This window comes from Pistacia vera, unplaced genomic scaffold (assembly GCF_008641045.1).
Source record: "Pistacia vera cultivar Batoury unplaced genomic scaffold, PisVer_v2 Contig127, whole genome shotgun sequence".
Lineage (NCBI taxonomy): Eukaryota > Viridiplantae > Streptophyta > Magnoliopsida > Sapindales > Anacardiaceae > Pistacia > Pistacia vera.
In genome coordinates this window covers 850,611-864,469 of record NW_022195325.1, presented here as the reverse complement: position 1 = coordinate 864,469, position 13,859 = coordinate 850,611, and the positions used below count along the sequence as shown (strand labels likewise).

General features: G+C 33.7%; 3 protein-coding genes across 3 annotated transcripts; all 3 read left to right on the top strand.

Annotated features, from left to right (window-relative positions):
• Positions 1-1,528: 1,528 nt before the first annotated feature.
• Positions 1,529-3,944, top strand: LOC116121706 (twinkle homolog protein, chloroplastic/mitochondrial-like). The gene is made up of 6 exons (XM_031407646.1): positions 1,529-1,636; positions 2,152-2,283; positions 3,154-3,250; positions 3,317-3,451; positions 3,564-3,631; positions 3,789-3,944. Exons 1-6 carry the CDS (start codon positions 1,575-1,577, stop codon positions 3,817-3,819), a joined length of 525 nt encoding a protein of 174 aa, XP_031263506.1. The 5' UTR covers positions 1,529-1,574; the 3' UTR covers positions 3,820-3,944.
• Positions 3,945-8,067: 4,123 nt separating this feature from the next.
• LOC116121679 (patellin-4) lies at positions 8,068-10,384 on the top strand. Its single transcript, XM_031407617.1, has 4 exons — positions 8,068-9,304; positions 9,390-9,514; positions 9,603-9,747; positions 9,828-10,384. The coding sequence occupies exons 1-4, from the start codon at positions 8,228-8,230 to the stop codon at positions 10,083-10,085; spliced, it is 1,605 nt and encodes a 534-aa protein (XP_031263477.1). The 5' UTR covers positions 8,068-8,227; the 3' UTR covers positions 10,086-10,384.
• Positions 10,385-11,387: 1,003 nt separating this feature from the next.
• Positions 11,388-13,445, top strand: LOC116121678. Its single transcript, XM_031407616.1, has 5 exons — positions 11,388-11,499; positions 11,580-11,669; positions 12,473-12,543; positions 12,640-12,702; positions 12,804-13,445. The coding sequence occupies exons 1-5, from the start codon at positions 11,430-11,432 to the stop codon at positions 13,119-13,121; spliced, it is 612 nt and encodes a 203-aa protein (XP_031263476.1). The 5' UTR covers positions 11,388-11,429; the 3' UTR covers positions 13,122-13,445.
• The last annotated feature ends 414 nt before the right edge of the window (positions 13,446-13,859 follow it).

The window sequence follows — 13,859 nt, the reverse complement described above, 5'->3', positions numbered from 1 at the left end:
AAGTCCAGTTGAAATTTTGATAATGGTTTGAAACTGGGTTTTTGTTTAAGTTGTTATAGAATTGGAGTTTCTGACCTTTTCCTTGACCTCTTTATTGGGAGATATTGGGTAAAGAGTCAGTCCTCGGTGGAGTTTTTTTTTTTTTTTTTTTTTTCTTTTTTTTGGGTCTTTCAACACACTCTTGCAATCATAGAAAGGTTAGACATGGTGAAGCATGATGATTCATATTCATGTGGTGCTTGTTTGATGAGCTCAAACCTTTGATACTGGTCTACTTGTGGTAGGTAAGAAAGCAAAGGTGGTAGATTTTATAGAGCTATCAGGGAGGACATTGTTTTGAAATATAAAATTTATGAGTGTCTTCAAGATTGTTTGTGGAACCAATGAATACTTTGTTAGGTCTAATACTTGAGTTGCAAGGTTTTGCATTCTGTGAGAAGAAAATGTGTTGGAAAATGAAAAGAACTAAGATATTTCTTTCTAATGTAAACTTATTTAATGAGGTTCCTTGAAAGAGTTTATGTCAATAGGTGCTCCACCAAGGTGTCTTGTTTTAGAATTTGGCTTTGCTTAAAATCTTATAACTAAAAAATATTATAGACAAGGAATTTTTCCCGTCCGGTGCTTGTGTTATGGTGATGATGAAATCTTGAATCACTTGGTATGTTGTCCAGCTTTGTCTGAGATTTGGTTTCTCATTCTATGTTGCTTTGGGTCTAATCGATTTATCCTTTTCTTTGTTCAGTCTTGAGCTCTTGGAGTGCTTGGTATGAGTCAGTGGAGGTGAAAGAGTGGACTTTTTTTTTTTTCGCATGTGAATAAGATGTTTAATTTGATATATTTGGCTGGAGTGCATTAGGGAGTGACTTGTTGGGGAAAAAAAAGTCACTCTCTTAAGATATTTAACGATGTTTTATTAATTGGCAATGGACATCAAATTTTTTCCATCTTTTAGTAAATTTTTGAGTTCTTTATCTTTTAAAGTTTAGAAGCTAGTTAAAGGTAGCATATTATATACATCTTTTATATTTAAGAAGACACCCATATCTTGCCGTTTTATACTTACAGTTTCATTTATTACATAGGCAAAAGTCTTTCTTATGGAATTATGCTATGTATTTACAAGTTTATATCTGTAGTTTTTCATATCATGTGATGTGTGATTGTCTTACAGGAGCACATGGGATTATTTGATTATGTGTTCGCTGATGTGTATCTCTAAAATATTATCATTTCACTTGGGATTTATAACAGTACTCTCTTTTATTTTAACGGTTGATATTTTCTCTATTGTTGATGTGAAGCATGCATACTTGCACAAACAAATAATTATATTGTCCATGCATGAAATGAAATAATTGGACCCTTGAGTTTGTTAGTTTCTAGTCTTCGGCTGTTGGTTGTCTGGACTCTTGTTTTGAGTTGTTTCCTTTTAATTCCTATGTTTTCTTCAGAAATTGTTTCCTTTTAATTTCTATGTGTTCTTCAAAAAATTCTTAATTGTTGGATGTTATAATCATTAATTTGTGTTTACTTACTTTGGCAACCCTAGTTATGGAGGATATGCTGAAAGAATGACTGAAGAGGAGTTGGAGCAAGGGAAGCAATGGTTGAGTGATACATTTAGCCTTATAAGGTAAGCTGGATGTTCATCTTTGTGCATAAAACTTCTGCCTGTATGAATACAATGCATTATTTCTAGTGTGCTGCTTTTATTACATAAAACGCTTTGAATCTTTTCATAGCTTTTGTTTTGGTCAACTTTAACCACATCATTATCGGCGCCTTTGCCCTGTTCATGGTTTCACACTTCAATCCAGATGTAAAGGCTCAAGACTAATTATCCAGTCATGTTATACTTCTTCTGTTAAGAAACAAAAGAAATAATACACACATATATATATATTATCGATGCGGCAAAATGTCTTATAAAAAAGAAAGACAACAAAATGAAGGTTCAATAGACGTGAACCAGCAGTCTGAAGCAAATCCTTACATATCTTTGAAGGGACAATGGAAAACTAAAAAGTTAATAAGAAATGGGTATAAATTTTAAGATTTTGGGTGGCTGATATTTTAACTATTTCTTGTTGCTGATTAGGTCCTTATAACTTTTATTTTTATTAAAGTAGGTCTTTTCTCGCATGGCAGGTGTGAGAATGATGCTCTTCCAAGTATTCAATGGGTCCTTGAACTTGCCAAAGCAGCAGTTATGAGGCATGGGGTCCGTGGACTTGTAATTGATCCATACAATGAACTTGATCATCAACGTCCTGTTAGCCTGTGAGTCTCTTATGCCATCTACTTCTTGTTTGTATTGCTACCTCCGCCAATAGTAAAACTTGAATCGTGATCTTCGTTAACTTCAAATGATGACTTTTTCATATAATATGACAGCATTGACAACCGTTAAGCTCTTTTTTTGTTCATTTTTCTTGTATGCCTGTACCTGAAACTCGTGTATAGCAAATGGTCTGTACTGTTTTCTGTAAATTTTTCATGAAGAATTACTTCTAGGGTGTATTTTTGTTTTACAGGAAGTTTTCATGTTTTCCAACGCTGGAAAACTGAGAGAATGTTTGGCAATCGATTTTGTTTTTGTTTATTTTAAACACAAAAATATTCTCTTTTAGAAAAAAGAAAAAACTAAAATAGGAAAGACGACTGTGGGGTTTCTCTGCTTTCAAGATTTATACTTCAAAACCAGAAAGCTCTTTTGAGTTGTTTTATATTAGTGATTTTAAAAATTATTCATCAAAATGCTCTTTTTGTTATTTCCAGAAAATAAACATGTATGCACTTTTATTGTTTTCATTTATAGAGCCATTTTCTAAAAATAATATCAAATTCTCAAATCTTGAAGATACTCAAAATTGAATTTTCTATTTTCGTTTTGAGCTCTTTGATTGAAGACAAAAGCAAAGTAAAATTATTTTCCACCCTCTTAGATTCTCAAAGGACATAAGCATTTAATAGTGTCTATTTATCTGTACTTAAATAGCAATTAAAACATTATTAAGAAGGAATATCTTCCAACTTATTATTGTAGTAAATGATAGAGCTTGAATTTTAGATATAGAGGTAAATATATCATGCATATCAAATTCCAGATTTTCTGTTTTTATCCACAAATTGAACCTTTATTTCCAATAGGACTGAGACTGAGTATGTGAGTCAGATGCTTACTAAGATCAAGCGGTTTGCTCAACATCATGGTTGCCATGTTTGGTTTGTTGCGCATCCCAGACAGGTTAGTCTCTGTGAGCATTAGTTTGTTTCTCAGGTGTGCCCTCTTTCTAATTTTACTGTCTGACAGTTGCACAGTTGGGTTGGGACTCCTCCTAATCTGTATGATATTAGTGGAAGTGCACACTTCATAAACAAGTGCGACAATGGAATTGTTATTCACCGCAATCGGGATCCAGATGCCGGGCCTATTGACAGAGTACAAGTGGGTATTAATCCTTTGGAGTGTTGTATATTACTGGCATGCAGATATTGTTTTTATTATAATCGTTATATTTTAACCTGAGGAAAGCCGTTGTTAAACTGTAAAACTGCAGGTTTGTGTGCGGAAGGTACGGAATAAGGTGGCAGGAACAATAGGCGATGCCTACTTGTCATATAATAGGTGTGTGAAACTTACTGTTAATGATGCCATTGATACAATTTTGAGTCTGGAAGTAAAAAATTTCTTGTGTCAAATACCACTATGGCACCATGACTCTTGCTCATGCAGTCGCCGTGTAACCCTTGTTGATATGATTTTATTATTTGTTTTTTTGCAGGGTAACTGGTGAATTTGTAGAGATCAAGTAACCATCAGGGGCGGGGATCGGCTATTTTGTATTAATTTTTTAAGTATCTGTACAGTGTGATTCACCTGTTGTCTGATGAGATGAAGTCCATCTAAACCTAATGGGTGTCGTTGCTTCCTGCAAAACCACGGTAGCTGAGGGTACCTGATGCTTGTCTAAACGCAGGCTGACTACTTCGGGTCTTGCAAAGCTATGGCCCGCGAAGGTTATGCCCACTTTGGCCAATTTTTGTACCATTTACTTCCATTTGTAAATTTCATTTTATGAATATGATTCAACTACGTATTAATCCTTGCCAATATGTTTGATCATTATAATCTCTTGCTCGCTTTGGCTCTCTTCACTATCTCCATGCATGCGTTATAATGTGGACACAGTAAAACCTCTCTATAGTTATAATGGTGAGACTAACTAATTTTATTACTATGAAGAGGTTATAACTTAATAGAGGTATAATTACAAAAATTTTTTATTTTATAATTTATGTTTTTGTAGTATAGTATTAGGGTTTCAATTCAACGTTTCAATTGTCTACTTTTGAAACGGATAAAAAATTGTCTTGGAACCAATAGAGATAAGTGTCATTGATGGATTTGTAAATGCAATTGTTGCATAGTCAAATTAATGTGAAACTATAGACAATTGTCAATTATTTTAAGCATTATAAAATTAGGTTTCTCGATGTTGATTAATTGCAAGTTACAAATAAAGTGGATAAGGAGAATCAAATAATCATTGTAAAATTGAGTGATCAGATTTGTCAATTTCACTACTATAATAGTATGGATATTAATGTCTTTTTCAATCATCCAAATGAGTAACAAGTCATGTATACTTTAATCGAAGAAGAAATCATTATTACAATAGAAGAGAAATAAATTGATTATGAGGATGATAGTAGAGAAATACAAAAAGTTTTATGTTAATAAGCTCTAAATAGGCTTGAGAAGCTAGAAATATTTTGGTTTTAACAAGAAGATGTCCATATTAGCGGGTAATGTACCTGTAAGTTAAAAGATGTGGTAACAACTCTAAAACATAAATCATTAATCCAAACAATTTTAGATAAATATTTTATTTCATCTTAAACTTTTAATGTAAGGTAGCATATATTTTTTTTTTCTAATATACAAGTAATTATTACTATGTGGATGTAACTTTTTTTAAGACAATAATTAAAAAAATTATAACTTATTACAATATAAAATTTATTCTTATTTATAATTATCCCAAATTAAAAATTTAATTTTTTATGACTATGTAGAGTTTATACTTATATAGAGTATCATTATAGATATGTTTTCCTGTATATGGGACGTCGTAAGATAAAGAAGATGCCCAAGTCATTAGATTTGTTTTTTCGGGCATATTGATGGTTTCCACAAGAGTCAAAATCACATTGCATCAGAATGTGGCATCCATAACTCTAGTGAAAGATGATTTAGGGTTATTCTATTACTTTCTTTGCCCATTATAGATTAAGATACAGCTTTAACAAGGCTGTCCAATTCCCAGCCGCCCAAATCCTATAAACTTCTTATGCTATATTCTTTGTGGGCCTCACCTAAAACATCGTATAGTAAAGGGTGTTAAAAATCATCGACCCCCTTGCGGTTTGATATAATAATAAACCCTCCCTGAAGTTTCATAAATGACCAAAATCCCTCTATTGGTTGTGAGTTGTTGAACCTAGTGTTTTGAAACCCAACTCGAGTATCACCCAGTCAAAGGGTTGGGTCTCCGGTTGACTAGTTAAATCGATTAAATTCGTGGTTTTTGGTGATCCATCAAGTTTAAAATTTAACAAACATACCCCTAATAAATACTATCAATCCCTATATGTTTGAAATCTATCAAATACACCTTTGTTGATCTAATTGCACAATTAGGGTTTTGATTTTTTTAGGCAAATTTTGGTTGATTCCAACGGCCAAATTTCAATCTAATACCATCATTTGAACCACTAGCTTCACTCTATAAAACCTCTTTAACCCTGAGACTTAATAGCCCCCCGTTCTCGTGACTCATGTATACCATCGTGATTAGGTTGAAACAGTGGAAAGCGATAACCCGGCCTAGAGAAGGCCCTAGGTTTTGGTCAAACTGGTTAAACCAGCCAGGTCAGGGTTTAAGAATAGTAGTTGAATCTATTAAATTGTCTTCTTATGAGTTATCTCAACATCTAAATCTTGACAACAGGGAGATTTTTGTTATTTAGAATTTTTAAGAAGATTTTTGTTATTTAATTAAACTCAAAGGTATTAATGTCATTAACTCTAATAAAAGGGATGAGTCGATATGAGTGGTTAGATTATTTACTTAATTTAATTGTTTTGGATTTTAATAATCTGGACGCTGTCATCTTCAAACATGCCTTGTGAAATTTATTCTATTAACTACCACATGGTTGATTTAAGTTGGCAAACCAATCAAACGGCCACAGAATATGGTCAAACAAAAGGGTCCACATCATCAAACCAGTGACATCATGCCAAGTGGCAACATCATGTTTGAAGTCAATCCTCCATGCATGGACATAATAACATGCATTCCCATGGAATATGCTTTCAATCAATACATTTATGACAGCAAATCACAAGAACAAGAAAGTTTGTTTGGTTTATTTTTATTTCATTTTATATTAGGGTTTTTCTTTTACACCCCTTGCGGAATTAGTTAATCCAATTCACACCCAAGGTTTTCAGAAACTATTAAAAACTCCCTTTTAGTTATTGTCCTACTAAAAAAACCCTTGAAACAAGAGGATTTTTAATAATTTGAGGAAAATATTAAATAGTTATAGGGGGGGTTTTTTATGGGTTATGTTTTATATAAAACAATCCTAGTAGTAAGTATATTTATATTATTGTATTCTGGATTATTAGTAGAATCCTATATTCTTATTTTTAATTAAAAAGTTCTTTGATTTGGTAGCCACCATAAACAAGGTTTAGATGGGGAGAAAAAGGACAAACTAAATATCTAGGAATTAGCCCTTTTTTGTTCAAGATAATGCCACATTTATGATACTATTATTCTTTGTCATTATTGTTATTATTCTTTTATCTTAAATTATTGATTTTGGATTTAATGAGATTAAGCACAGCACGAGATTTATAATCTCAGATTTTGTTCTAAATTTTATTTATTTTTCTATATTTTTAATGAATATTTCTAAAAGATTATGTTTTAGAACTTTTCAGATTTTAAGTTTGTTAAACTGATAATAAAATAATAAAATTTTCATTTACCACCCAAGATTTTGTAAACTCAGTATATTTGCTTTTGCAAAGACCCTTTTTTTTTTTTTTTTCTAAAAAAATAAATACATAATTTGAGACATTCCTAATGTCAATTTAACATCTCTAAAATCATAAAAATAAATGGTTCATAAAAAATATAGAAAAAAATCTAAGTTACAGATTTTATATCTTTTTTTTTTTTCATAATAATCGGAAGATTTGGGCCAGTTTGTACGCACTTTAATTAATGCCTAAGGTTCATTGAACACTTTATAAACCTAATAAGTTAGGTAAGTCATAAATATGATAAATGACTATTTTATAGAATGACTAAAGTCTTACCGTTCGACCACAAGATTCCTGATTCACAAATTTATACAGTATCTTTTAAATTTGATATTTAACCATAATCGTCACAAATTTATATCAGATATCATAATCTATATTTATATATATTACGTATCATATTTATTAATAACTTTATAAAAACTTTAAAAATTGTATAACTATGCATGGAATATTGAAGTAATTTTATCTAAGTTGTATCACACACCGATAAATTTATCAAAATATAGTATTTTTTTCTCTAATCTTTTTTTTACTATTAATATGATTGGTAATTATTAAACTGAAAATTCGCCTCTAAAAAAAAGGATATTATTCTAATTTAATAATAGATATATGCTGAAAATAGTATGTCCATTCAAAATTTAAGCAAAATCTAGCTGTGAATAACACCAAACACGAATAATCAATCATCACATTGCATCAAGACAAACCACCAGCCGTTCGATTAAAATAGTTGCTGTGGGTCCTATCATTCCCAATCTTTGCTGGCCTCCAGGCTAGCAAAACCCTCGGGAACCAAATCGGATCCCCCATCCATCCAACGGCTGGCTCCAGCCAGGTACCGTTGGTGGACCCCACTTTTGAAAACTTCAAAAAATTATATAACCGTTGGGACTCCTTCCTTCTCCTCTTCACATTTATATTACCAAACATAACAAAACAAAACAAACCACACCTCCTTCTCGTTCGTTTGTGTACCAAAATCATTTTGAAGTTTTTTAAAGAGGGGGCGAGGGGTTTGATTTCCAATTCGTCTGTCTTCTGTGTCTCTTCTTTCTTCTTTCTTCATTTGGGTTTGTTTGTTTTGATTGCATAAAGATGACTGTTGAGGTTGTGGTTGAAGAGAAGGAAACCACTCAGTTGGGTGGTGGTGATGATAATGGAGGAGTTGAGGTTAAGGTTGAAGAAGAATCTATTAAAGAAGGGCCTAAAGTTATCGAAAAGTCTGCTTCTTATAAGGAAGAGAGTAACTTTTTGTCTGATCTCAAGGAGTTTGAGAGGAAGGCGTTGAATGAGATGAAGGAGAAGCTTGAAGAAGCCATTATTGGGGGTAGAATTTTCAAGAAGGAAGAGGTGAAAAAGATTGAAAATGTTCAGGAAAAGGAGAAAGAGAAAGAGAAAGAAAAAGAAATTGTTGAAGAAAAAGAGAAAGAAAAAGAGGTTGTTGTTGAAGAAAAAGAGGAGACCAAACAAGAAAATAAAGAAGAAGAAGAGAAAAAACCTGAAGCTCAAGAGGAGAAGAAGGTTGAAGAGAAAAAACCTGAAGCTGAGGAAGAGACAAAACCTGAAACTGAGAAGGAGGAGAAGGTGGAAGAGAAAACACCTGAAGCTGAGCAGGAGGAAAAGAAGACTGAAGAGAAATGTGTTGATGAAGTTGATAAAGACATATCTCTTTGGGGAGTTCCTCTTTTGCCGAGCAAAGGCGCAGAGGGGATTGATGTGATTTTGTTGAAGTTCTTGAGGGCGAGAGAGTTCAAAGTGAATGACGCACTCGAGATGCTGAAGAAGTCGCTCCAATGGAGGAAGGAGAACAACATAGATTCCATCTTGGAGGAGGATGTTGGGGCTGATCTGGGATCAGCTGCATACATGTATGGCGTGGATCGCGAAGGACACCCCGTTTGCTATAACATTTTCGGGGTGTTTGACAACGAGGAGCTGTATCAGAAGACTCTGGGGACCGAGGAGAAGCGCAATGAGTTCTTGAGATGGAGGTTGAGGTTGATGGAGAAGGGTATTCAGAAGCTTGATTTGAAGCCGAGTGGGATTTCTTCTTTGCTTCAAATCAATGACTTGAAAAACTCGCCTGGACCGGCCAAGAAGGAGCTCAGGATTGCAATGAAGCAGGCGGTTGGCCTTTTGCAAGACAATTATCCTGAATTCGTCGCAAAAAACGTAAGTCGGTTAATTTAATTTCCTCAATTCCGATCCCAAAATAACAAAATGGTTTTCTAAATTGTTAAGTTGTGGGATCTTGCAGTTTTTTATTAATGTACCATTCTGGTACTATGCTCTCAATGCACTCTTATCGCCATTTTTTACTCAAAGAACCAAGAGCAAGTTTGTTGTTTCTCGCCCTGCCAAGGTCACTGAAACTCTTTTGAAGTAAGTATTCTTTTTCCTCCAATTCTTGTCAATATTGCAGCAGTGCTGAACAAAAAGCTGAAGCAATGAGCTTGATTCTTGATTGCAGGTACATTTCAGCCGAAGAGCTACCTGTTCATTATGGCGGATTCAAGAGAGAAGATGATTTCGAATTCGCAAATGAAGAGCCTAATGTCTCTGAGATTACTGTCAAAGCAGGATCAACTGAATCCATTGAGATTCCAGTTGATGAGGTACCTTGATTTAGTTTTCATGTATTCTTTAACATTTATTCTTAAGACACTCGTTAATGATTGGTTTGTAATAATGACAGCTGGGAACGACGACAACTTGGGATCTGACAGTGCTTGGATGGGAAGTGAACTACAGGGAGGAATTTGTGCCAAATGATGAAGGCTCCTACACCATAGTTGTTCAGAAGGGGAAGAAGATAGGCACACAGGAAGCTCCAATTCGGAACAGTTTCAGGAACAATGAACCTGGAAAAGTTGTGCTAACAGTTGAGAATGGTTCAAGCAAGAAGAAGAGGGTTCTGTATCGATACAAGACCAAGAAGAGCTCCGGAGTCTGAACTTGTTGAATTGTCATGTCTATGATGTTACTATGTATTTATATTTATAATTTGTTTCAACTGTAACTGCATAGCAAAAACTTAGGTTCATTTGGGAGAAGACAGATAAAATAAGCAGCTAAAAAAAATACAATTATATTCTTTTTAAGAAAGGGGAAGAAGTGGTGGTGGGGGGAGGAGGAAGTTGAGAGTCAGTCATTCTTTTTGCAGGATTGAGATATGATTCTGCGTTTTGATATTTTATTGTTTGGATTTTTTTTGATATGGGTATTCTTATATGAAATATTATTATCTTCCTATGTCTTTCTTTCAATATGATGGTATAGTATTCTTGTCAATTATTGAACCTTTCTATAATATTGTTAATTTTTTTTTTTTTGTGATAAATACTTTAAACCTGTCAAGGTTTGGTCAAGTAAATAAACCCCCTTAGTTATGGGTATGGATAATAAATTAAGAATAAAGATTAGTTGACAAACACTTCTCACAACTTTCTCTCATAAACACTGACGTGATAGCTTGCAATTGGTTAACTTACATTTGGTCAGATGTGACCTATTATGGGGCAGGCGAGACCCATTGCGAGCTGACAGATTACGAGTTTAAAAGTTGAGTTTGTGAGTATGGTATTATTGATAAATTAATCAATATGCAAGCCCTTTGTTTTTAAGACTCTTTCATTAGGTTTAACAATTAAAAGAAGGTATACACAAAATTTTATAATTATTAATGAAAATATGAAAAATCAAAAAATAAAAAAAAATCCTAAAGCTAATACCCTAAACCCATTATAGCAACAACCACTGGGTGACCTGATAGTAAAAGAGTAAATGAAGATCTAAGTTTATATGGTCTCTTAAATTTGAGTCCTTATAACTCCTAATAGAGATAATCACTGCGAGCTCTTACCTGACTAAAAGCTCTAAGGTCTCAAAAAATTAATTGAGGTGTACACAAGCTGATCTGGATATCTCCGATCATCCAAAACAAAAATCATAACCAGATTCCTAATCGGCAAAAAGTCTGCCTCATCTTCTAAGAGGGCGAGTTATAGATTCATAAAAGTATATGTTCAAACGGCTCATTATTAGTCCACTAATAAAAGGGGGTTTTTGTTATTTTCAAAACTTAGGGGGTATTTGTTTTACGTCAAACTGCAAGGGTTCAGCTAACATAAATTTTAATTAAATGTGTTTTTTCTGGGGGTGATGCAGTCTTTCAAGTACGTTTTGGTTAACTGTAAAGTATTTATATAGTTTTATACTTTTATTGGGAAGTCTTCTTGGAGCTTTTGTGTTTCTGCTGGTTCCGCTTCTGCAAAACCCTAAACCCTAAACTGCAGAGATGGCTGAAACAAGAACATGTAGAGATCTTTTACAGTTAGAGCACAAGAATTCCACCTCCTCAGCCATGGGTAAATGTTTTTCTTTCTCATTCCCTCTTGTCTGTATGTGTATTCTATTGTAATTTTACTTTTTGTGTTTGTGTTCATAGAATCCGCCATTCTCGTTTGCAACAAGAAAGAGTCAAAGAAACCAAACCCAAATGAGAAACCCTTATTTAGTGTACGTCCCCAAAGCCAAGGTACTTGTTTGAATCTTCAATTCTGTTTCAGTCTTTCTTACTTTTATCAATAAAGCTGCCAATTTATCCGTTTAACAATGGAGCTTTATTCAATTTTTCCTGGAAATTGTTATTAATTGGTTCTTGTTTTAAGAAAGATAATGGTTAGGGAATGAAATATACTTTTGTCTTGAAAAAATGGAAATAGATTTCTTTGGGGTACTAAGAGTATTCCAATTAAAAATAAAATACTCGTGTAGTGAAGGATTTGAAACGTAATAAATGTAAAAAAGAGGCATCTTTTACACATTAGTGAAGGATTTGAACCAAGATTTCGGAGCGAATGGGGTGGGGGGAGTAGTACATCTAAGTCATAAGGGGGAGTAGTACATCTAAGTCATAAGGGGGAGTAGTACATCTAAGTCATAATTTCAATGTGACAATTTGAGCCTTGAAAAGAAGGAGATATTGAACGAATTGATAGGAAATTATGTGGATTGAAGAACCACAAAAACCCATATCATATAATTCTTTTTTCCTTTTGCAAATTAATGGATTTGCATCTGTATCTGAGAGCATCTTTATCAAGTCTTTCACCTATGTTTTGCTCTTTGTAATATTTGCAGAACTGTTTAGTTTTGGATGATCAGTTGAAATCAGTCTGGACATTGTGAAAAGGATATAAAGTTTTTAAGATGTTTGATTCCTTAGCTGTTAATTGTATATACCATGTATGGGAAAGTATAATTTATATCTATTGTAAAGTCTTGTTTCATGCATGCAAGTTGTGTTCGGTAAACTTTAGTTCTTTGCTGTTTTTGTAGTTTTAGGAAAAGTGAAGTATTTCTTGGGAGTGATATCGGAAGCTAATAAAAGGCTTCAGCTTGATGCAAAGGTTTGTATATTGATCTTTCTACAAAATCGAGATCATGTTTTGAATTCTATCCTGCTCTCTTGATTGCTAACCGGTGCTTCAATTTACCAAAAATAGGACAATGCTCAAGATTATGATATTGAAGTGCTCAATGGAAAGGAATCTGAAGTTATTGAAATGGTAATTCAGGGTGTCTCTCTTTCTATTTCTCTTCATTCTTTGTTTTGAGAACTTTTGGCAGCCAATTTATAGCAGAATTTTGGGGTGCATCTTAATGACAGGATTTAATGCTAGGCGTAGCTGATCTTCATACACCTGAGGCCGTAACTGCTGCTGAATCAGCAATTGCCGGTAATCAGCCAGTAATTTCTTTAGCTGCCAGCAGTAGTGGAACAAACTCTGAAGATAGCAGTGAAGATAGCGATGATGATCACAGCAGCGATGTAGATGATGAAGGTGGTGACAATGATGATGCCAATGAAGACAAGAGCAAATGTTTTCCCTCAAAAGTTAAACGATCCAAGACAATCAAACATGAATGGGAAGCTTCTGGAGACAAGAAGTCACAAAAGAGGCCAAAAATTGTTGAGCTATCATGAAATCACCATTTTTCCTTAAAGAAGTTGGCTAGTAAATCAGGTTGAGTGAATTGTTTGCAGGAAAGTCCTTTGCGGGCACTCGTCACTTATTCGTACAGTTGTGACACAAACCTTTTCTACTTTATGCTGGAGATTTTATGAATGATTGTGGAATATCTGCAGGCGATTTAAGTTATGTGGTTGATAGATTTTTTTCGTCTGTCTTCTACAATATCTTTATGGCAAAGCTTTGAGTAAAGAAACAGGTGACATTTGTTTAGTGTAATATTTTGTTTATGTTCTAAGGTTTTTATTATTATTGGCTCCAAAATTTTTAGTTGATAACTTGTTATGCTAGCTTTGTTGTCTAAGCGTGATCACATTTTGTATGTTCTTGCCAAATTCAACCCTTGTGTTAGTTTTCTGAACAGAGACTGGTAAATACAGGAATTAGTTATGACTTATGACCAAAAACTTTCAGTTAATTAAAGCCAAAATCGAGTTTGAAATATTTTAATTTTGAAATTTATTGCATATTTTAGTTCAATACAGACAGTACAGATTCTGCAATTGCATGGACCTGCAAGCAAAATGGTTTGGATTGTGACTCTTTTTGAAGGCCAAGAAACTATTAACAAGCTGATGGTTGGTCAAGTCAGTACTCAGAAACTATGTGATTCTGAGTACTGACTTGACCAAGCTTTTTATTTGCCTAAATTTCATGTCAAAATAATCCTTGGTAAGAACCTGGAAGCCTGG

Coding starts and splice junctions, on each gene's coding strand:
- LOC116121706 (XM_031407646.1), top strand. CDS start 1,575: ATGACTGAAGAGGAGTTGGAGCAAGGGAAGCAATGGTTGAGTGATACA. Junction 1,637..2,151: donor GATACATTTAGCCTTATAAG/GTAAGCTGGATG, acceptor CTCGCATGGCAG/GTGTGAGAATGATGCTCTTC. Junction 3,452..3,563: donor GGCCTATTGACAGAGTACAA/GTGGGTATTAAT, acceptor GTAAAACTGCAG/GTTTGTGTGCGGAAGGTACG.
- LOC116121679 (XM_031407617.1), top strand. CDS start 8,228: ATGACTGTTGAGGTTGTGGTTGAAGAGAAGGAAACCACTCAGTTGGGT. Junction 9,305..9,389: donor CTGAATTCGTCGCAAAAAAC/GTAAGTCGGTTA, acceptor GGGATCTTGCAG/TTTTTTATTAATGTACCATT. Junction 9,748..9,827: donor TTGAGATTCCAGTTGATGAG/GTACCTTGATTT, acceptor TAATAATGACAG/CTGGGAACGACGACAACTTG.
- LOC116121678 (XM_031407616.1), top strand. CDS start 11,430: ATGGCTGAAACAAGAACATGTAGAGATCTTTTACAGTTAGAGCACAAG. Junction 11,500..11,579: donor TTCCACCTCCTCAGCCATGG/GTAAATGTTTTT, acceptor TTGTGTTCATAG/AATCCGCCATTCTCGTTTGC. Junction 12,703..12,803: donor AATCTGAAGTTATTGAAATG/GTAATTCAGGGT, acceptor TCTTAATGACAG/GATTTAATGCTAGGCGTAGC.